The sequence below is a fragment of the Pantherophis guttatus genome, chromosome 2, assembly GCF_059756535.1.
Source record: "Pantherophis guttatus breed Tessera chromosome 2, ASM5975653v1, whole genome shotgun sequence".
Taxonomy (NCBI): domain Eukaryota; kingdom Metazoa; phylum Chordata; class Lepidosauria; order Squamata; family Colubridae; genus Pantherophis; species Pantherophis guttatus.
The window spans coordinates 98,549,965-98,572,868 of NC_142064.1; the positions used below are offsets into that span (position 1 = coordinate 98,549,965).

At 38.4% G+C, this 22,904-nt stretch overlaps 3 protein-coding genes across 6 annotated transcripts in view; 1 reads left to right on the forward strand and 2 right to left on the reverse strand.

Moving 5' to 3' along the window:
* The window catches only part of ELP1 (elongator acetyltransferase complex subunit 1), a 42,515-nt gene extending 35,577 nt beyond the window's left edge, over nucleotides 1-6,938 (forward strand). Inside the window, exons 34-37 of the mRNA XM_034410819.3 lie at nucleotides 1,694-1,821; nucleotides 3,434-3,588; nucleotides 5,005-5,083; nucleotides 5,833-6,938. Of these exons, the coding sequence (XP_034266710.2) occupies nucleotides 1,694-1,821; nucleotides 3,434-3,588; nucleotides 5,005-5,083; nucleotides 5,833-5,900 (430 nt within the window). The 3' untranslated portion in view covers nucleotides 5,901-6,938. The remainder of the gene's footprint in view (nucleotides 1-1,693; nucleotides 1,822-3,433; nucleotides 3,589-5,004; nucleotides 5,084-5,832) is intronic.
* Nucleotides 6,939-7,473: 535 nt separating this feature from the next.
* Nucleotides 7,474-8,859, reverse strand: ACTL7A (actin like 7A). Its single transcript, XM_034410820.3, has one exon. The coding sequence runs from the start codon at nucleotides 8,857-8,859 to the stop codon at nucleotides 7,636-7,638; it is 1,224 nt and encodes a 407-aa protein (XP_034266711.1). The 3' UTR covers nucleotides 7,474-7,635.
* On the reverse strand, nucleotides 7,474-22,240 carry APTX (aprataxin). Of its 4 annotated transcripts, none has more exons than XM_034410822.3 (8): nucleotides 22,150-22,236; nucleotides 20,268-20,401; nucleotides 18,300-18,346; nucleotides 14,457-14,792; nucleotides 13,221-13,280; nucleotides 12,900-13,126; nucleotides 12,641-12,744; nucleotides 7,474-11,692 (listed from the first exon to the last, which is right to left on the reverse strand). In XM_034410822.3, exons 1-8 carry the CDS (start codon nucleotides 22,161-22,163, stop codon nucleotides 11,538-11,540), a joined length of 1,077 nt encoding a protein of 358 aa, XP_034266713.2. In that variant the 5' UTR covers nucleotides 22,164-22,236; the 3' UTR covers nucleotides 7,474-11,537. The 4 variants fall into 4 exon arrangements, with proteins under 4 accessions (XP_034266713.2, XP_060546336.2, XP_087744414.1 ...); XM_060690353.2 differs by lacking the exon at nucleotides 22,150-22,236 and adding an exon at nucleotides 22,088-22,142; XM_087888288.1 differs by lacking the exon at nucleotides 12,641-12,744 and having other exon boundaries at nucleotides 22,150-22,240.
* Between the last annotated feature and the right edge of the window lie 664 nt (nucleotides 22,241-22,904).

Here is a 22,904-nt window from a genome sequence, read left to right on the forward strand (position 1 = left end):
TCATTAAAATGTTTTCCCATTTTCACCTCTGAGAAAAACAATTTTAGAATTTTACGTTTGTCCGAGTTGGAGAGAGAAAATTTCACATTTTAAAAATAGTCTCCTTTAGGAATTCAGTGTAATGTCTTAAGAGAATATGCCATCTATAAGCATGAAACCTTTTTGCTGAAACTATTATAAAGCTTGGCTGTATATGAAATGGGGTGGGAGTGTATGGCTAATGACATGCTTCCAGTTCCCAGATCATGGGCATACAGAGAGATAACAAAGAGATAGGGATAAAAATAATTCCTTTGCTGATTCTGTTGCTATTCATTGGAACCAGAGATTACATTTCCCCAAAAAGAGAAGGACATAAAATGTTTCAGTCTCTGGCAATAATCACAGTTAATAGTGAAACAAGAAAGAAAATGGATAAATTGCCCTCCAAACTTTACTATCATTGTCTTTGACGTTGTAAACCAAGGCTCTTTGAATGAGGTGGTTCATATATATGAAAATATATATGAACAGGCATTTCTTCAGTTCATTAAAGCAGCTTTTTTTTAATGTGAATGCACCCACTTCAAATGATGATGTGCTTATCTGCACACTGTAAATCTGTTTGTGTGTGACGGCAGATGTATTCCATTTGAATCTCCTTTATTTCCCCTCTACAAAAATCCAGAATCGAAACTTTCTGCACATAGAAAACAAGCATAATAGGAGAAAAGAGCCTTTTTCAGATATGCAACTTTTCCATTTTCAAGAAAAGAAAGGGGTTGGGGCAGTGGTGAAATGTAAAATTTGTTACTACCGTTTTCTGTGGGTGTGGCTTGGTGGTGGTGGTGGTGGTAATGTGACTGGGTGGGCATGGCCAATTTTTTTTTTTTTTTTTACTTTTAAAAAGCATTTTTTCTACAACCTTAAGAGGTTGCAGAAAAAAAAGCTTTTAAAAGCCTCTGACGATCAGGCAATTCAGCTGGGATCGCCAGAAGCTTTTAAAGGCTTTTTTTTTCTACCTCTTCAGCTGAAGAGGTTGCAGAAAAAAATGCTTTTAAAAGCCTCTGACAATCAGGCAACTCAGCTGGGATCATTAGAGGCTTTTAAAGGCATTTTTTTTCTACAACCTCTTCAGCTGAAGAAGTTGCAGAAAAAAATGCTTTTAAAAGCCTCTGATGATCCCAGCTGAGCTGCACGATCATCATCATCATTTTTTTTTTTTTACTTTTTTTAACTTTTAAAAGCATTTTTTCGGCCGAAGAGGTTGTAGAAAAAATGCTTTTAAAAGTAAAAAAAAAAAAGCCTCTGATGATCGCGTGGCTCAGCTGGGCATGGGGGGGGGGGGCGCGCAGGGACTTTTGCTACCGGTTTTCCGAACCATCCACCCCCATTGCTACCGGATCAAGTGATCCAGTCCGAACCGGGAGCATTTCACCCCTCGGTTGGGGGGAGCAGAGATAACCTAAGGTGATCATCTTGTCCTATAAATTTCATCTGCAGTCTTGAAATAGTGCAAACTACAGTATATCAGGCTTACTATCTCGGGATGAGGCTTTCATCATCCAATTCAAGCCACGTGCAAATGCAAAAATACTTATCAGACGAAATGTTTATAAGCTGTCCTCTCCCATCCCTTTAGTTTCTCTTTTCACTTCTCCACTACCACCTGGTCAGCCAGTTCATTTTTCAGATGCTCTTTGATCTGTTGTAGACGTTCCTCAAAGAATCGTCGCAAGGCAGAACGCAAGAAACACAGCCTGAAGGAAGGAAGTCCCTTAGAAGATGTTGCACTTATGGAGGCTTTAGGGGAAATAGTTCGAAGTATTGACAACTTGAAAGGTTAGTTGCAAGAGTTGCTTCCTCAAATTTTGGATGTGGCACAGAAGGATAGCCCTAGAGGAGATCAGGAAAAGATCTAATGGAGATGTCCAAAAGCAGAGCCTAATGACCGTGTTTATAGAGATTCCAAATGTTGATCTTCAATAATCTTGGGGTAACAGGAAGTTGCACAAAAAGCTGCTTCCGTACTATATGAGCCTAATTACCAAATACACATATCTAAAACCAAGTTTGCAGATAGCATAACAATTTGTGAATATTTAACTGTTGGTGCTAATTTATGTACTTATTTGTTTGTTTATTAGACTTTTATCCCACCTTTATTACTTCATAAGCAACTCAGGGCCAGTGGACATTCCTAATATTCCTTCCTCCTCCTATTTTTCCTTCAACAGCATCCCTGTGATGTGGGTTGAGCTGAGAGAGCGTGAGTGGCCCAAAGTCACCCAGATAGGTGGGGCTAGAATTTACAGGAGATTGTAAATTACTCTGGTTCTCATTTTCTTCTCCCTTTTAGAGTCTTTTGATATGATAGTAATCTTAAGGAATCAGATTAATTTTAAAAAACTGGCTGTAAATGAGTTATTTAAAAACCAGTACTGAGGGGATGAAACATGATAGTTCTCACTCTCTTGTCTTTTATTTGCCTTTGGTTCTCTTACTTGTGCTAAATAAATAGATAGATAGATAGATAGATAGATAGATAGATAGATAGATAGATAGATAAATAAAGCCTGTAGTCGCTATTTTGATGGCAGAATAGTATAAGAGTAACTGCGCAAGGACGAGATTGTTCAGCAGTTAAAGACACTGAACTTGTCAGCTGGAAAGCTTGACAGCCTGGGTTCGAGACCCGAGCACCACGCAACAGGGTGAGCTCCCGTTCTTTGCCCTAGATTCTGCCCACCTAGTAGTTTGAATGCGTGCAAATGCAGGTAGATAAATAGATACCACTTCGGAGGGAAGACAACAGCGTTCTGTATGTTTTTGGCATACAGCATGCTGGTCATGGAAAATGTCTAGACAATGCTGGAGATGAGCACTGTGCTCTAGAGTCAGACACGACTGGATAGGAAAACCTTTATCTTTAAACTGTGTGCGTCTGTATGTACCTTCAATTTAGTGCTGACTCTTAGCAATTGCCTGAAGAAGACCTTGCAGCTTTCTTGGCAAGATTTTGGAAGTTAGATTGTAAAATAATAACAACTAATTATAAGTAAGTAACTGATTATAAGTAAGTTTTACACACACACGAGAGGGGGGGGCGGGGGGAGAGAATGAATGCATAGAATGCTGAAACTTTCTAACTTATTAGCCCTGTCAGCCAATATTGTTATTTTTAGAATGTAGGACATTTCTAAATACCTTTCCAGAATGTCCCTGGAGAAACCAAGCCCTACAGCAACCTCCAGGGCTGTTGTTCTGAAATCAGGGAGTTTGAGCTGATACAGTTTATGCCTATATCCCTGAAAAAGGGGAGGGGGGATTTTATTATTTTCAACCTAGGATCAGAGGGCATGCAAGGAAGAGGTTTGTCTTTTCTGTGTACTCCCCCCCACTTTTTTTTAAATGCATTTCACTAGAGTGGGATCTTTTTTCCTCCCCCTTCAAGGTGAGATACACAGCCTTTTAAGGCACCTAGTTCTGTATAGCTATGATGAACAAGCCCAGGAATTGCAACAGGCCTTTGAGGATACCCTTCACATGGTGGAGAGCTCCCTGCTTGAAATCTGGAGCCCAGACTTGCAGCATACCTCAGCCAACTCAGTAAGACATTAATTCCAGCCTGTGCCCCTTTGGCACTCTCACTGGCACACTGTATTATACTCTTTCATTTCAAAAAAGCATTCTTAAGGAGGTCACTTTATTTGAAGAAAAATTCGTTGCAACAGAGCTATTCACAAGAGGTGTCTCCATCAGGGGTGGGGGAATCAAGAGGAAGCAAATGACAAAAGCAGCATCAGGTTGCCTGTTTTATTCTTGATGTACATTGTGATATTGCATGCATGTTCAAAATGGGAAAAGCTTACAGTACAACTGCACGCTACTTCTTTGACCTGGGGAAGAAGCTAGATATGGTAGCAGTTTGGGTTCTTACTCTCATTGCATTTTATTTTTTCAGAAAATCGTAGCTGTACCTGATAATGGGTTGCCGTGCGGGTTAAATACTGTGCTGCACAGCTCAATATATAGCAATTTTGTTTACCTAATTTCTTTTAAGAGAATGCCACTTCACTGGTTTGTGTCAAGAAATCTGCTGTCAGGAAGATGATGTATATATGAGTGTAGGTAGTCCTTGATCTGTGGCCATTTGTTTAGCAACGGTTCAAAATTATGATGGTGCTGAACAAATGATGCTTGGAGTTCTGCCTGTCCCAGCACCCGTGTCATACAAATGCAATTTGGGCGCTTGGCAAACAATTCGTGCATGACCAGAAAGTCAATGGGGAAGCTGGCAGGGAAAGTCATCCCAGTCACTAAGATAAGTCTTCTCCCCAGCTCTGCACCCTCCCCCAGCCCCTCTTCGTTCACACCCTGCTGGCCACTCATGTCCCTCCCCAAGCCTTCCTCTCACTCTTCTTCACTCCTGTGCATCCTCAACCATACTACAACCTGACCCTCCCTTCCACCCCACGCATTCTCCCTGACCCATGCACCTTCATGCTCATAACCATCATTTGTACACCCTCATCAACCTACACTGCACTTCTCACTCACCCTCCCTGATTTATGCTCTTGCACAACCCCTTGCACCCTCCCCGATCCTTCCTCACTGACCTGTGCCTCGCACATCCCCTCATCCCTCTTGCGCTTCCTTTGAACTCTTGTGCACCTTCACTGATCCTCCACTACACTCCCTCGCTTCCTTCCCCACTGACTGGTTGTGGAAAGTCAGCAGAAACTTGCCTCACCTAACAATGGGATTTAATTAATGACAGCAACTGGGATGCAGGGATTTTTGTTACTAACAATGCAGTCACACTATATGACTATCACTTAAGCATGGTCCCAATTGCTGTCATGAATCAAGGACTACTTGTAAATTCAAAGCAGGTGCAAGAGTGGGTTGGGAAACAAAATCAAGTTATAATTTTCCTGTTCATTCCATAGGGAAAATAATGGTTTTCTGGTACTGTTATTCTAAATAAATCAACATCTTTTACTAATTTCTTGCAATTTTAGATCCTGGGTCCCAATTCAACTGCTAATAGCATAAGTGCTGCCTATACTCAACAGAAAGTGATGGCTCCTATAGTACAAGGTAAGACAGATCATGTAGTGTACAAATCAATTACAATTTGAATTTGTGTGTGGGTAAATATGGGGATGCTGGAATTTAAGTTTATCTGTCTAACCCATTTGTCAGCAATTTATGGGTTGCAAAGGAACCACAGTCCTAATAGTGTATTAACATAGCATGGAAAAAAAAGTTGATTTTTGCCCACTTACAATGTGAAATGGAATAGCAAACCAAATTTATTTATTTAAATAATTTATTGAGCCTTACAACAGTGACTCTAGACAGCATACAAATACAATATTATCACCAGCTCTTCAAATACTGCTCACCTGTGGGCTGATACTTCTGGCCTTTTGTAATTCTCAGCTGACAAAAACTGATCAAAAAATAAAACTTGGTTCCCAGTTGCAAGAAAGATTACTTTATGCAGCATGGAAGGAGATTGTGAACTTCAGAAATTGAGCAAACCCCTTCCTTTCTTGCTTATGCTTTTTGCCCAGGGCCTAGCATTCGAGTTTTGAACCTACTCCCTAGATGTAGTTACCATGAAGGAAAGCTCAGAATTGAGTTTGTTTTAGGTAGAAAAGGAATAAAATTTTAGTTTATTCTTCATTGATTTCAAGTAGGAGACAAAGCATAGGATTATTGTCACAGTGGAGGTTTTGTTAATTTTTTTGTCAGAATGTTTACATAAAGTGTACTGTAATATCTGTTACTTTTGCTTGCTTATCTTATTTGTAGGATTATCTCTTGCTTTTTCTTTCTCTCAGATCCAGAGATCTTTATTGCTCCCAAACTCAACAAAAACACCCAGTGGAAGCTTACTCTGCTCCAATAAACTCAGTTCCATAACTATCGTACAGGTAGTCCTCGCTTACCAACAATTGGGACAGGAACTCTTATCACTAAGTGATGCGGTCACAGGGCATGATATCATGTGATCATGCTAACTTAACAACAGCAGTTCTAGCAGTCCCAGTCGCCATCATTAGGAGAATCCTGCATTGTCACAACAGCCCATAGTCATGTGATCGTCATTTGTAACGATTGTTTCCTCATTGACTTTGCTAATCAGAAGCTGGCGGCAAATGTTGCAAATGGTGATCACCCTGCAATGTCATAACTGCAAGTTGGTTGCTAAGCCCCCAAATTGTAATCATGTGACCACAAGGATGCTGTGATGGCCATAACCATGAGGACCAGTCATAAATTCTTGTTCCGTACCACTGAACGAGTGATTATTGAATGAAGGCCACCTGCATTTAAGTAGTTTCTCATCATGTATCCTTAAATGAAGGATGAATTGGCTCACAAAGCAATGTAAATTCAGCTTACCCCTATATATGTCTGATCATGGGCTTCCTTCCACTTTTTTCTCTCAACATTGCCTTTAATAACCAGATAGTAACCAGTCAGCTTCTACTATTGTAAATTATTTTTAATATGTTGCTTTGAACTCTCCAAACTTTTTTTTTCGCAGTTTGATATCTGAAATGTTCTTGGAGATTTTAAAGCAGGGCTACCAATAGCACTTTAATTTTTTAGGGATTTTTTTTTAAAGATACACCACTCAGTACCACTGAGCAAGATTTTTATTAATATATTAAGCCCTGTTTTGACGAATTGAATATTGATGGAACATTCTTTTTCTGAGAACAAAGGAGAAAGAAGAGGGGGAGAAGTTAGTAGTTTTATTGTAACTTTTTTCTTTGAATCTCTCATCTTTGATTTGCTACATGATGAAACACTGAGTACAGAGTCCTTTTCTGGAAATAGTTTCCAGTGACTGAATCAGATACATCAACTGATACGTTTGTGTGTGAATATTGACCGATGCCTGTTTATATTTTTAATAAAGGGTGCATATTACAATTAACTGTGGATTGCAATTTCATAACTCTGTGCAACCTCTACAGGTTAATGCATGGCCAACCTGCATAAGTTTGCCAATGAAAACCTGACTTTTTTTTTTTTTTAAAAAAAGAAATCTCAGAGCTGCTAACGTTGCTGGGATATAGTTGAAAGCATGTGGCTGGTGCAAGGTTAGCACCGGCTACATAACAGGTAAGGCTTAAGAATTCTGCAAAAACACAACTGGAATTCATGAGATATTTTGGTATTTTAAGGTGTTCTACTCTTCTTTTTATTTTTCTTTGGTAAGATAGACACTGACTTTCAGAAATACAGTAAGTGTACAATCCTACTTAATTTATTCAAGACAGTCCTGTTCAGTTCAATGAAGTTTAGTCTGAGATGGATGAATGAATGAATGAATGAATGAATGAATGAATGAATGAATGAAGTACAGTTGCTGGCTCTCAGCATAGATCATCTAATTGGAAGGTTTTCCTTGATGCACTCATCTTCTCTGATTTTTGTCGTTACTCGCACCAAAAAAAGGGAATGCTATCTTTTGCTGTTACAACAAGGAGCTTTTAATACACAGAGAACAGAATGTCATCCAGATCATATAACATTCAGATTGATATTACATGGGTAGCAGGGAAAGTGTGTCCTTTTCTTCAACCAAACTTCATTCCGTTCTCCTAGGCGAAGGGATTCATGATTGGGATTTAGAAACATTTCCGGTAGATGTAAAAAGGACCCTTTTCTTCATATTCTCTTCTATGAACCCAAAGCTGCTGGAAAGCCTTGAGAGATGCAAGAATGGAGCCTCCGGTCCAGACAGATGTTTTCCTTTCTGGAGAAGCTGATGAAATGGGATTATCATTTGGGCACATTCTAATCAGCTCTCTCTGAAAGCGGTCAGCAAAGCCCTTTAGTGTGGTGCAGCCCCCACATAACAAGATGTTGCCCATCAGGTTCTTTTTGAGGGCGACATCACACTTGTTGAGGGAAGTCATTGTCAGGAGAGGAAGTCCCAATTGCTGCGAGTTTATCAAGGATGGCTTAAAGAGCATTTCAGCACATAAGAATCTCTCTTTGCCAATAATGATAACTTGCCCGTCAGGAAGCTGATACTCAATCTCATGTTTCCTGGGAGCTGTGGCTGCATCATGTTGATAATCCAGCGAAGTGAAACAATGGTTCTCTTTGATATCCTCTAAGATATTCCAGTCTTTCTCTGTGAACAATTTTATATTCTCATTTATTAACTTCATTAGGTACTGAGTGACATCAGATCCAGCATAGTCTACTCTTTCGGTAATGCTTGGCATGGTGTATCCTTCGTAAATGGGAACTACATAGGAGACACCATGACCGCTCTCCACAACAAGACCTGAGGTCTTTCCATAGGAATACATAGACAATCTTGACTGGTAAGCAATGTGCATAGCAGGAGTGCAAAATGTTTCAAAGAGCATTTCTGCATATTTTTCTCTGTTGGTAGTAGGGCTTAGAGGAGGATCTGATACTAGGACAGCATGCTCTTCAGGTCGAATCCTCATCTCCCTAAGGAAAAGATATTCCCATATATCTTGAACAGAATCCCAGTCCACTATTATTCCATGTCTTAAAGGATTGACAAGTTTTAAGGGTACTGTAGCTTCCTGAAGTTCTCTTCCAACAAAAGTTTCCTTCCTGTTATCTCCAGTTTTTGCTGTCTCCTGGATATGCTTGCCTACAGTAGATGAAATCACATGGCTTGGCTTTTGTTCTCCAGCAAAACCACATTTGCAGGAGCCGGTACCAATGTCTATGACAACAGCCCTTGTCTCCTTTACTATTCTCCTTGGAGTTGTCTCTCCCTCTTCTCTAAATTTGGTACTAGGCTTGACTGCTGGTCCTTTCTTCGATGGCAGAGAGCCAGAACTTGCACTTCCTCTGCTTGACATTTTATTTCCTGATGCTCATATATGCCTACTCTCCATGTACTGACCACCATTTCAAATGGCAGGAATGGACATGATGTAGAGTCCTGATGATACCAACAGTAAGCACTGTGACATCATAATGGGAATTCTTTGAGCAGTACTTCCAACACATTAGTTTGGAGAAGATTGTTCTCAAGGGCAGGCTGTCTACATTTAATTTTACCTACACTTAAGATCCAGAAAGAGGATTATTTAGGTTACATTTGTACAATATACCAAACCATGCCTACATTCACTATGTTCTAAACATGATTTCAAATTTGTGGTTCAGTAAGTCTAGCATACCAAAGCACATATATGATCTTGGAAAAGGAATGTAGCAATTAGCCAAATACAATTTAAGTCAAGGAAAGAAGACAACTCTAGAAAGAAATTTAAACGGGCTTGCTTTGGTAGAGGAAGGGAAAATGCTGTTAGGTTTCCAAAATTCTACTATAATGTAGATTACAAATCCAGTACTGTATATCTTGCAAAATCTGTTTCCTGCCTGCCCTGGCCTACATTGAAGAACTGACATCTCTCCTATTAGGAGAAGCAGACACTTGTCTTTGATTAAAGAGAGGTCATCCAATCTTCATCCAACCATCTGCTAAGCATTTTGCTGCAGCATTATTGTAACACCAAGTGGATTTACAAAGCAAAATTCCATGATGCACCTAGCACAGCATTTGCGATAAGACTTGCCTCAACCAATGGCACAGTGGCTGGCACCTCAACCAGCAGTGACATGGGAGCTTGCCACAAATGTTTTGGAAACACTCAAGAGTCAATTCTAACTTTTACAGCTTCACATTGAGATGGTTTATACTGAAGTTGGATGACAGAACATCCTATAGATCTTATCGAGATTACTTTTGTTCTGAGTTTTCTGAAAGAGACAGCCAAATGGGATATGCCCATTATCGAAAGCAATGGTCCAGTATTAGACAAATACCAGAATTTCACACAAAGATTTAGAGCTTCTTTTGATGATTATGCTAAGAAAGCAACAGGTAATCAAGAGAGTTAAAAGCTAAAAACAGATCAACATATTTTTTGCACCCACATCAAATTTTCAATTATTTACCAGAGATATTGGGTGGAATGTTTTCGCTCTGATTAATCAATTTTGAGAAAGACTTGCTGATGAGCTGAGATGAATTGGTGAAACAAGGCACACCAAAGAATCTGGAAGAGCTGTCCCAACATTAGGTGTTAATAGATGGTCATTTGGAAGAGGTGAGGCACAAAAAAAATGGCAAGTGGGTGGTGGGGTTCTACAATCTTCATCTCTAGCCCACCTGCTTGTGAAGTCCCACCTCGAAGGGCTGACACCCTGCCTTACACAATAGGTAGTTTCGATTTACTTTCAACTGGGTTTCACAAAAGCTTCTACGATAGCAATGAGGTTGTGGAATTGCTGGAAGATCAATCTGCTAAGGTTAAGAGCTATTCCAACTAGTTTGTTGATGTTGTTCAAAGGGTGAATTGTTGGATTCATTTCAATATTCTGTTTATTTTTAATGCTATTTAAATATGTTTTGCTTGCCTCCATGGAAATATCTCAATAATATTTTGGTGTTTTGCTCATGAAGTCAAATATTTTCTTGGACTGGTGTCCCAGAATTTAATAGACGCATGAATTCCAGAATTATACCTAAATGTGTGATCTCATTTATGCCTGCTCAGAAATAAACTCAATTGAGTTTAGGGAGATTGTCAGATCGCTTCAAACAGGATTGCAATCAACAGATAATTGATTTAAACTGGCCTTTAAAAAAAAAACCTCTTATTTAGCTGGATGAAGTGATCTCTTAGATCCTTTCAGCCTGTGCTACTTAATGGCACTGTGACGCTATTATGGGAAGTGCATGTGGAAGAGAAATAGTATCTCCACTACCTTGAGATCATTTAAAAAAATGCAGGATGTAGGCAGGAAGTAGAATTTAATAGGCATTGCTTTGCATTGTAGATACATACGCTTAATGAAATAAACACAGGAGTTCAAGTGATATTCTTTTCTTTTTTTTAAATAAGATCTCAGATTTCACATCATAATGCCTGCAACATCCACAGCAGTCCCTTTAGAAACAGTATATAAAGCTGAAAGTCAAATTGGGAAAGCAGAGAAATGCCTCCAGCACAGGATGGAACATTATCCTGATATCTCAGGCTACAAGTCAAATCTTACTATAGTACATTTTAGGTTTTTCACCTTTTACCCATGCCAGTTTTGAAAATGAATGCCAAGGTTCAGCTTGAAATATAGAATAGTATCCCAAATGTGAGCGCAAAGTTACCTTCCGTCACGTCAAAGTTAAAACACATAATTACCACATAACAAAAAGATTCATTCAACAGCAGGGATCACTTTAGTTGGCCAATTAGTTATAACAAATTCTTTAGCAGGAAGGGCAAAGAGATGTCTTGTGTGAGGGTTGCACTGCAAAAGCACACGTACATCATCACTGTACAAACCTTTTACATTTCCACATTGCCTTCTATCCATAACACTTTCCTCCACAATACCATTGGTCACATTAAGGTAGACAATGTTTTGGTACACTTCATAAGGCAATAGCATTAATATTTGCATATGAACATTGGAACTGAATTTACCCAATACTCAGGAAGGTGCATAAATAAAACTAGTCCACACGTCATTTTGGCCAATGTTCTTTAAGGTGTTCTTTTAACTGAGGGATAGTTGGCAGTTGCTTTTCGCACATGTGGCACTTCAGAGGCAGTGTTAGAAGTAGGAGAGCATTCTTATCCACAGTTACTTTTCCTTTCTTTTTTATCACTGCTATCACATCTGAAGAGAAAAAGAAGAGAGGCATAATTTAGAGGTCCCCAATCGACGGACCGTATCCATCCCACTCCAAATCTCGTATGAATGGTTTTAGCTACCAATATTTTTCCATGGACTGAAGAGGGCGTGGTTTTGGATGCTGCCTGTATCCCATGGATGGGCTTTACCCAGCATGCCAAAAACCAGGCAGCATGAACAAGCAATGCCCCATCCATGGGATACAGGCAGCACACGAAACCATGCCCCTTCCAGTCCACGCAAAAACCTCTCTACAGAACCAGTCCCTGGTGCCCAAAAGGTTCAGGGCCGCTGGCATAATAGATCTAGGATTATAGCTTCAGCCATATCCATCCCACTCCAAACCCCATATGAATGGTTTTAGCTACCAGTATTTCTCTCACTTAGAACAAACCTTAGAAACTGGGAGGAGAGAATTCATGACATTTTGGCAATATCGGCAAGCTCACAATCTCAAGGTTCTTTATATTAATGCCAAAATTAGCATCCAGAGAATGGCTGTGTTTCTGGAGCAAACATCAAAAAAATGTTTGGTATGAATGAGTTATCCAAAAATTTGCTCTGAAAGAATCTTATAAGCCAGTCAAACTGGGCAGCGGCCATACTTGTTTAACTGTGTCTCAGCTTTTCAAATATATATAGGGAAGATACCTTTCCTTACAAGAAGAGAGGGAAGCGGAATTCTCCCATGTTTTTACTTTCCATGGCCCTTTTCTCTCATACTGGGAGAACCTTCTGCAGGGAAAAACCTCCCTTGCCTCAATTCTTTTACTGCTAAAACTAGATGCGCTTTACCTGTCCACTTGCTTTCTATGGGACTGGTGCAGGAACTTTATTAAACTAACAGGGCGGTAGCTATTCAATTACTTTGATCTTAAGTTATAGGAAGAAACCCAAGTCTAAATGGGCATAGAAATTAAAAGAGCCTATTACCTGTAGAATCCAAGAAGTAATTGGTTGTGAAAGAATTCCAATGCTTCTTGGTTTTAAACCACTTAGAATCAAAGTCTTGGCTAATGACATGAAGATGTAGCTGGCTAAGAAAATCAAGCAAAAATGATAACTAGGATTGATAGCATTGCAGCAAAAACAATGTGTTAAAACAGCATTTTTACTAACGAAAGATATAGGCCAGAAGGCAGCATTTCTACTAATGAATGTTTGAAAGGTTAGCACCTTAATTCTGCCTTACCTCATGCTGGGAATGGCATGGTAGCCTAGTCTGAAGTGCAGGCTGTCTTTCTCCAAGCACTGCTGGATTATCATTTCTCCAACCTTGTGCATATGTTCCAACAGTTCAAGATGCTCATGAGTTACTGCAAATAAAGTGGAAATGGATTTCCAGGGCAGCACTAACCAGTGATAGCGAGCTTTGGGATATTTATCTTTTATAACTACAACTTGCTCATCCTTGTAAACCTAAGAGATAGGGAAGAAAATGCAACAGAATTAACAATGATGTTAATATTCTCATGTTTATCAGTCTTGAAGCAAAGCAACATGAAAACCTTACCTGCATGTCTGGGTTTAGCATAGAAACCTTCAGACCTTGAGCCCAGTATGGCATACATTCCTAAAGGACAAACAGAAGAATCTAAATACATTGAGATAGATAGATAGATAGATAGATAGATAGATAGATAGATAGATAGATAGAGACAGACAGACAGACAGACAGACAGACAGACAGACAGACAGACAGATAAAAACTACAAAATGTATCTTGAGGAGTCCAGTAGTAAAGACTTCCTACTACTTAAGTAACCAGGCTTCAGATTGCAATCTTAAATTCAATTTAATTGTGCTTCTGAATAGCTAAAATAATTTTAAGAGGCACTTAAATACTTTTCCGAGTATACATAATGCTAAAACACTTATCACTTTGAGACTTCTCCCAAGAGAAACAAATATAACTCAATAGACAGAATGTACCTTACTCAAAACTAAGAGCAATTCAGATAGTGCCTGCCCCCAGGTGGTGACCTAGTTCAAAATGCTAGTCACTCGCACTCTAAGCTCCAAAAGCATTCTCAGTACTTTTTCCTGCTCCCTAGATAATTATGAGTCTTGAATTAACCTCTCTTAATGATGGAATGGCTTTTTAGTTTCCTTCTGCCTGCAGCCCTAGTATGTTCTCATAATTTCCTCTAAAGGGGCCTAGAATAAATTGGGGAAGGGCAGTATCAGGGATTGTGTGTCGATCAAAGGGGGGCTATTCCAGTCTGTTCTCATTCAAATGTTATGGCTCCCCTCAAAAAAAAAATCTGGCAATCATTAGCAGGGGTATTGTGAATTCTCTTAAGAACCCAGTCCTCATGTAACAAGCAGAAGCAATAACTTGGAAGAGTTGCTTGCTTGCTTTACCAAACCAGGGAGAGGGGTTCATTCTCTGTTTATATACATTAGCTTGCCCTGTCAGTGTTGGTCAGAGTGAAGAAAAGCTGAGATTCCGGGGGGGGGGCAGAGGCCTTGGTTGAGGTCCAATAGACCAAAGGCCAGCGGTGAAATGCACTTACCTTCGCTACCGGTTCGGAAATGTGAGCATGCGCGCCTCTTCTGCGCATCCGCAGAGGGTCAAAAATGGGACATAATGACGTCCCAGCGGGTGGGTGGAGCCTCCCGCCACCGGCCCTACCGGCTCGCACGAGCCAGATAGATCCGGCCGGATTTCACCGCTGCCGAAGGCTTTCCTTGCCTACCTTCCTGTGTTCAGTTTTGCAACACCAATTGCTCTCATTTCTTGGCTCACCATTTTGGTAGAAGAGCTTTCAAGTGAAGAAACAGAACTGCCATCTGTCACCTCGTTGTACAAATTGTAGTTTTGCAGCTCCACCTGATCTGTTTTTATTTGTTTTCCAGATAAGCTTTCCACATTTTTGTTCTCAGGTTCACTGTGTGGCCTTTTTTCACTTTTTTCAGCAAGCTTCTTGTTTTCCCGACCAGCACATGTGCCCATTTCCTCCAAGAATTGTACAGTGTATGGATACAATTTGTTGACAATATGGAGAATCTGTCCTGGCTTCAGTTTTGTTTCTTGATTTTTGCCAACATCCACTAGATCAATACTGGTTGGATTGACTCCTATCTTGAAAAAAAAAGGCAAAACTACTCATCATGTTAATATTTGCTCTCCCTGAAAGTCAGAATCCCTGATTGTGATAACTTATTAAATCAGGGATGCCTGACCCCAGGGCCATGAACCAGTACCGGTCCATGGCCTATTAGGGACTGGGCCATACAAGTGGTGGGCGAATGACCAAAGTTTTATCTACACATGTGTGAGATCCAGGTTGTACATGAAACCATGCCCCTCCTGTCCATGGAAGACAATTTTTCTTCCAAAACTGATCCCTGGTGCCACAAAGGTTGGGGAACACTGTATTGAATAATTAAAATAGACTATCTCATTTCCAGGGGAAGATGGCAGACTGGAGACAGCTCCATAGAAAAGTGAATTTTATACAATACTAATATGAAGTTAAATAATGCAAGAAAAGCTAGGATGTATTAAAATGGTGGTGGCTTTTTTTTGGCTTTAAAGCATCTACCATCCCCAAGTTATCACCAGTTTCCTCAAATTATGTATATATAATCAAATAGTGAAAATCTTGTGATATAGGTATGTGTCATGAGAACCGACAAGTGGATTGAAAAAAAGCTGGTTCCTATAATTATTCATATTTTAATTCTTAATTCTTAACTAAGGAAACAAAAGTGAGAAAGTCAAGGTGCAATACCATAAACTATACTTTTGTTTTTTCAAAATGTTATGTTTTATGTAATGTTCCTACCAAGACCAGCTAGATAGCTCTAGGTTAAAAATCCTTTAATCCGGATTTATGCGCTAAAATACTTAATAATTAAGAAATATTTGTCAATCCATTGCAAATTGAGAGGAACAAAGCAGTTTATTTCAGACTGAATTACTATCCCATACTGATTAACCTGGGAGTAAGTCCCACAGAATCAATGGGGCTTACTGCTGTGACGATACACATAGGACAGCATTCTAATCCTCCTATAAAGAACAAGGAAATCACAGAGATTGAGCTTTACTTTCTGGATTGGTGCAAATAATTGTGCATGAAATCTGTTATATATTAAAGAAGACAGAGGAATGTACTGTAATAGATTTCCACCAAATGGAATGGATCTTAACAGGTGTACCAAAAGAATGAAGTTCAATAAAGTTCAGTTAATAAAAGTAAACAAAGGAAGTTTCTCGTGAATCCACAAAAATAAACCTTAGTTAGAGAAGGCAGATAACTCTCTTGCTTTATTAATCTTGGTGGAAGCAAACTGAGCAAAAGGGAAATCATGCTAGAGAGTTCCTATTTTTTTAAAAGCAAAAAAGAAGCCAAGCTTTCATTCTTTTGTGTCTGTGGGATCAGTTATAGTGTGGGTTCAAATTAGCCTGAATATTCCCCTGGTTTCCCTTTGGAAAATTCTGGGAACTGTAGTTTTATAAAGCATTTCCTGAGCCTTTTATTACAAAACATCAAGCCATGACCCCTATGCAGAACCCAGAGTCATTTGGTCAAGAATTTTGACAAGCAAACTCATTAGGATCTGACTTAAATGTGGAATGTACAATTTCCTCAAAACTTAGCACAGAAAGTCACTTACCACTCCCATTTTTTAAAACTTGAAGGATGGATTTTGTTTGTATCTGATGTGGTACTGAAGTCCAAAAGCAAATAAAGTTTGAAGAGGTGTAGAGTACATAGAATCCTCTTCCTAATAAAGCTGCTTTGCAGTAAGACAAATTGAGGATTGTTTTGTTTGGGCTCAGCATGGTTTATAAACCCAGTCACTATGGTTTGCACATTGTGGATTATTATTAAAACCACCCAATCATTTTAATTCCTTGGATTTAACATGCAAACCTAACCACTAATGGTTTGTAAAATACATTTTATAGTATATCATGTTTTATAAACTCAGTGAATATACTGATTCAATAAGCCTTTCTTAAATCATAGCTTAGCATAAGGTGTAATGATTCATAGCAATTATTCTTATAAGGTAGGACTCAATTTATGACTATAATTAGGACTGACATTTTCTGCTAAACAATGCAATCATAAAGCAAGGTGTCACATGACTGTATCGCTTAGTGACCACAATCCCACCAGTCCTGGTGATGGTGCGAGTTTGACACCTGTTTGCTACACTGTGTTTTGGGAGAAAGTAGTGGACCATATAAATGTGACTATTCGACAAAAGTAAAAATTTTCAGACAATAATATTATCTTATTACTTACCTAGTGTATGGAATTTCGCAACTGGACATGTTAATCAAGAACCATAGGTCATTAAACAAATACGCAGCCCAGTTCAAGCCACCCCAGGTTGGTCGCTCCCAGTCCCACAGCTCAGTAAGATAAGGGATAGTCTCCAACTCCCCCACCTACCTATCTATCCTTCCCTCCTCCACTCTTTTCACTTTTCTGCACCCAGCTTTGTGGGGCAGCATGCAGTCCCAGGATTGCATGGCTCTGGGGCTGTTTGCCATGCCCTGGGGAATCGCAGCCACCTCAGCCCAATCCAAACTGTCACAGCCCAGGCCCAGTCTTGCCACCCTGCATACTGATTGCCCTGGCACTTTGCTGCCACCCAGTTAACCTTTGGAGTCTTCTTCTTCCCACTGCTAACCAGGCATGTCTAACCAGGCATGTCTACCCTGGATTCTGAGCTGGGCTGGGTTGAGCTTCATCTGAAGAACAAAAAAAACAAACAAGACCCAACCCCTTTCCAAAGGGCATGCCTGCTCAGCAGTGGGTGCAGGAAAACACCAAAGGTCAGTGGGAGTGGCAGAGTATTGTGGCAGAGGCTAAAAGGTTATAAATGGGAATAGGTAGGTGGGTGAAGGGAGTTGAGGTGCCCTTATAGTCATTAAGTATTTGATGGACCCAAATTTTGATCACATGACTGTGGGGCACAATGGCTGTAACTTTAGTTGTTAAATCCCTTTGTTCATTCTTGCCATAACTTTGCAGCCACTTGAATAAATGGCTGTAAATTGAGGACTACCTGTATAGAAGTTTGCAATTACTTTTGGTGAGGCAGTATTAAGATTTAAATACATAGAACTCTATTATCGCTGGAAACAATTATTTCAGTTAGAAAGCTATGGAATGGAATAGATTCAGTCCTTTTTCTCATTCTAAATTGACCTCATAGTGAAACTCAACATTAAAAATCGGGAAAAATGGGCAGGTGACATATAGACTTTGTACAAGTAAGTACAGTGAAATACGGGATTCATTTATATAATATACAGTTGGTTTAAAAAGTATGGTAGTTTTAGAAGTGTATTAGAAATACTATATGTATATATATCTATGTAATATATATATATATGTATGTATAATATACACACACAGACACACGCATGTTTGCATCAGATAATTATAGAATTGTCACTATTTACTGTTGCAATGGCATACTTTAAATTTTTTCTGATGTATTTTTTCACTTATTTTTCCAGCACTTGTTGTATATATTTTTAATGATGTATTTACCTACGTTTTACTTCTTTTTTTGTTTTAATAATTTATTCCATAATGCTGTATGGAAGGAAAAAGCATACCTGTTTAACCTTGACATACCCTTTGTTGTAATCTGCTTTTAGTTGTACTGAAAAAAAAAGTGACAAAGAATGATATTAGGCTATGAATTTTATGGAAGTGCTAGGGAAGGGAGAGAAAAGGGGTCATTTCAGAAAAGCAAATGCTTTAACAGTGATGCAATTTAAATTAAACAGTAGGCGCTAGGAGACAACTGATTTATTCTCATTTCTTTTGTCTGTTTGGAAATAAATGCAGCCAGAAAATTGTGAGCTATCATCTTGTGGATTAAAATTATTGCTACAATTATATGGTATAATAGTTTAATAATACTTTACTTCAGTTTCATACTATCTCCCTATTCTAATTAGTCTCTGTATTTCAGTAGCTATACTCAAGGAAAAAATCTATTTTTTTTCTTTTTCATAAAGTTATACACATTTGCACTAAAGCTGTCTATATGCCCACACACCAGGGTGAATAAAAATCAGATTTTTTTGATTTAAATCGGATTTTTTTGATTTAAATCGGATTTATTTTAATAAAAAACTTTTGGGGTAAAAATCTATCGTAAGATAGTTTTCTATTTAAGATACATAAATAATTTAGTTTATTCAGCATGAAATGGAGCTTAGTTATGTAGCATGAGGTTGTATATTCTGCAAAGAGCCTTGGTACTACAGTGGTTTAAAGCACCCTGTTATTAACACAGCTGCCTGCAATTTACTGCTGGTTCGAATCTCTCCAAGGCTCAAGGTTGACTCAGCCTTCCATCCTTTCTAAGGTAGGTTAAATGAGGACCCAGTTTGTGGGGGCAATAAGCTGACTTTGTATAAAACATACAAAAGTATGAAGGCTATTGCTTAACACACTGTAAGCCGCCCTGAGTCTTCGGAGAAGGGCGGCATATAAATCAAATTAAAAAAAAAAAAAAAAACACTGGGACTATCGGTGAGTCAACAGTGGGTCAAAGGAGTAGAAGAGATGACAGTTGCTCTTTAAAAATTATGATTTAAATCGAGTTGATTTAAATCAAGCCTTTTTACTAATGATTTAAATCATGATTTAAATTGTGATTTAAATCAACTCGATTTAAATCAAATCCACCCTGCCACACACCACACTGTACATCAGTGTTCTAGACATGGACAGAAAATGTCAGGGTACTACTCATTCAGTCCATTCCATTCCAGGACTATCTAAGCAGCATATGTGGCTCAGTTTTCCTGAATCGCTATTATTTTCTAACAAGAGCAGATTCATTGCAGGATTTAAAAATTCTATTAAACTTTCTTATATTTCTCCATCTTCTATAGCTACTTCTACCCACCAACTGGCAAATGCAAATATAAAAGCATAACCTTACTTCCATCCATAAAATGTTGGGAAGTACAGGTAGTTCTCATTTAGCATTAAATGTTAGCATTAACAATAAGTAACTTTGCAACCAGCCCTCACATTTACCATGGCTGTAAAGCAAAGAAAAGCTGAAGTGAGCACGGTTGCAGTTTCACTTAGCAACCTCTTGGTTTAACAACCAAGGTGACAATTGTGGTCACTAAATGAGGACTATCTGTACAACAAAACATTACTTAGTTATAAAATGTTGATTCAAAATATGTCACATATATTATCTTGTAATCCTATTAGTGACACCTATTTTTACTGCTTTCCTATGTAGTTTATTTCTAGAGTCTTTTGGAGTAGATGGCCATAATAAAATCTAATTAATAAAAATAACCTGAGAAAATGAAAATAGCCATCCTTGAGAGTAGAAATTAAATTCAAACCAGTTTTCCTAGCTCAACCTCTTAGCTTCATAGTTATTACTCATCATGCCACCTACTTTGACCCTTTATCTGGCACCAGATATTTATGCCATTAGGCATAATTAAAAAAAGAGGCAAAAATGAAATAAAGTAAAAACTATTGAGTTTACTAAGTTTTACTCCCTAGCATATTTAAGGCTGCTACCTTAATCTTCAATTTACCTTGTTGTCGTGAACACTTCTTGTCTGTTATCTCCGTGTCAGGCCCACGCCCTATCACCACCATTTCTAAATGTGGTAGTTTAATTCGCTGACAGCTTCTATCTTTGCTCACTAGCCAGCATACACGCATTGTGCTCAGGGAGGGGAAGAAAAAAAGAGAAATACTCAGTTTTATCAAATAAGGTTCAGCTAGGGAGAATGATCTACAGGTGCTATAAAAGTGCTATAAAACACTCACTAGAGGTTTTTATCTATTTGATAGATAAAATCTACAAAGGGAAGAGCACAAAAATTTACAAGAGTTTGAACAGCTTATTATCCAAAATGCTGAAATGCCAAATAGATTTTCATTTATTTTTTTATTGTTATAAAATGCATAGATTTGAGAAAATAACCAATTAAACAATTTACATTATGCTACCTTTATAATTGTATTTATATAACACATTTATATATATTAAACTTACAATACATTCATTAACTATGAATGCATTCCAATTAAAGGAATTGTTCTGTGACATGTCATTTTAAAAAACTATACTTTAATATGAGCCACAGAATAATTTCATTCATTCTAAAACTTTACAGTACATTTATCAAGTGTCATTTTTTAGTCTGTCAATACTTTTTAACTAACAAATTTAACTAACAATTTATAAATTAATATAGACCAAAACCACCAATTCATACTTGGCATAGCTTTTTCCTTCTTCCAGGAGAAAAAAACAGAATTTGCTTATTTGGAATAAGTATTCTAGAACATCAGATTTTTTCAGTTGATGGAGTACAGTGCTAAACCTTTTACTGTTGGCCAAAGGGCAACATTAAGTAATGATGGGTGAATTAGCTGAAAGCATTGTGCTTATGAAATGAAGGTTTTCTTTAATTGGAGCTGTTCTTGAGCGTCTCTATGGTAGAATCCAAGGAAATGAATTATTTTTGCAGAGCAAAACAAGGAAAAGCATCCTATTTTTAACATCTAGAATACTCTAAAAGACTGCTTATTTAACTTCTAAATTTAAAAAAAAATAGAGCTAACTGTATTTTGTTTCATAAAAAATCCAGAAAACAATTCTGAATTTGTTTGGAGAAAGTTTGCAAAACCTTAGATTTTGAACAATTACAAACAGAAAATTCACTGCCCTTCCCTTTACTCCATAAAAGAACTATTTAGTTTGAACTTCTTACTACCCCTGTAACAGAGAAACCAAGAAAAGGGTGCAGTTTCATTACTGTTTTTCTTCGAATTCCCAGTTTCCTTCAGAAGATGGTTTTGAATGGATTATGTATCCGGCAGCACTTTTCAGGATGCAGAAACTACTTTACAAGAGAAAGGGAACCGGTTCACTTCCTTTTTTCCCCATCATGATATTGCAAAGATCAGGACTATGTTGGAAAGCAATTGTTCATGGATATATGGATCCAAAGTTTGGCTCTGCACAGTATTTTATCCAGACTATGATTCACATAACCAACATCCAGATCTAATGCATGTTTATTTAAAATCCAATTAAATAACTTCAGCATGCAAAGGACTGCGACTGAAACGACACAAGCACCTGGCACAATCAATTAAGCATTAGGGCAGCTGGAATCTGGATTCCTGAGAGTCAATGACTGTATGAATTATACGAGTTCCTCCGGGGAAAATGTTATAACAGAAACATTTCTTCCAGACAATCTCTCTTGCGCCATCTCACAGTATAATTTTGTGCTCGATTTTTTAAAAGGCCATCTAAAGACCCCTGTACCCCATCCGATTTCGTCCCTTCCAACAATTTTCGGTGGGTTATTCACACACACACACACCCAAAATATACCAGAAGCTTCTCAGGGGAACCGCCTCCTATCATCAACACAACTCCCTCGCATTTCCACTCACCTCCACGTTGCCATCTCTGCCCCTCTCTACACTTCCTAGCCAATAGCCTCCCTCTGGACCGCTTCGAGCCCAATCAAATTCCAGTTTCTGATTCCTTATTCCCACCCCCTAAGAGGAAGGAAGTAAATACGCAGCCAGTTTCTCGACCTTTCTTTCCCGCACTGAAGCGGAGAGAAAAAAACGTTTGGTCGTGAGATGTGTGTTTACGAGGATTCGTGCTCGGATTTTCTTATTTATTTAACCAATAAAAAAGGCTATGCCGATCCATTAAAACAAAAATCATTACCAGTTAGTACTGATATTAAGGCCACTCAAAATCTCACCAAATATTTAGCGAGCTCTTCAATTGTCCAACTTTTTATTGGGCTGGATGTTACTTACAGCAGAAAAGGAAGAAGCTACTTGGAGAGGCCCACCAGGATGCCTTTTAGTGACACAAAAATGAAATGCAGCCAATTTATTTTTTTTAAAAAAATCCTATGCTGAATATTAATACCAGAATTCAAAATTTAATGGAACTATATATAGGTGGATGTTGGATTTCAATTTTTATATGATTCTTGACAAGCGTATCTTTTATGTACACTAAGAGCATATGCACCAAGACGAATTCCTTGTATGTCCAATCACACTTGGCCAATAAAATTCTATTTTGGAGATGTCCCTGCTGCTTCTAAAATTAAGAAGCAACTCTTTAAAGAACTGATGAAAAAGACACATGAACAAATATGGAACAAATTTAAATGCCCCATCCT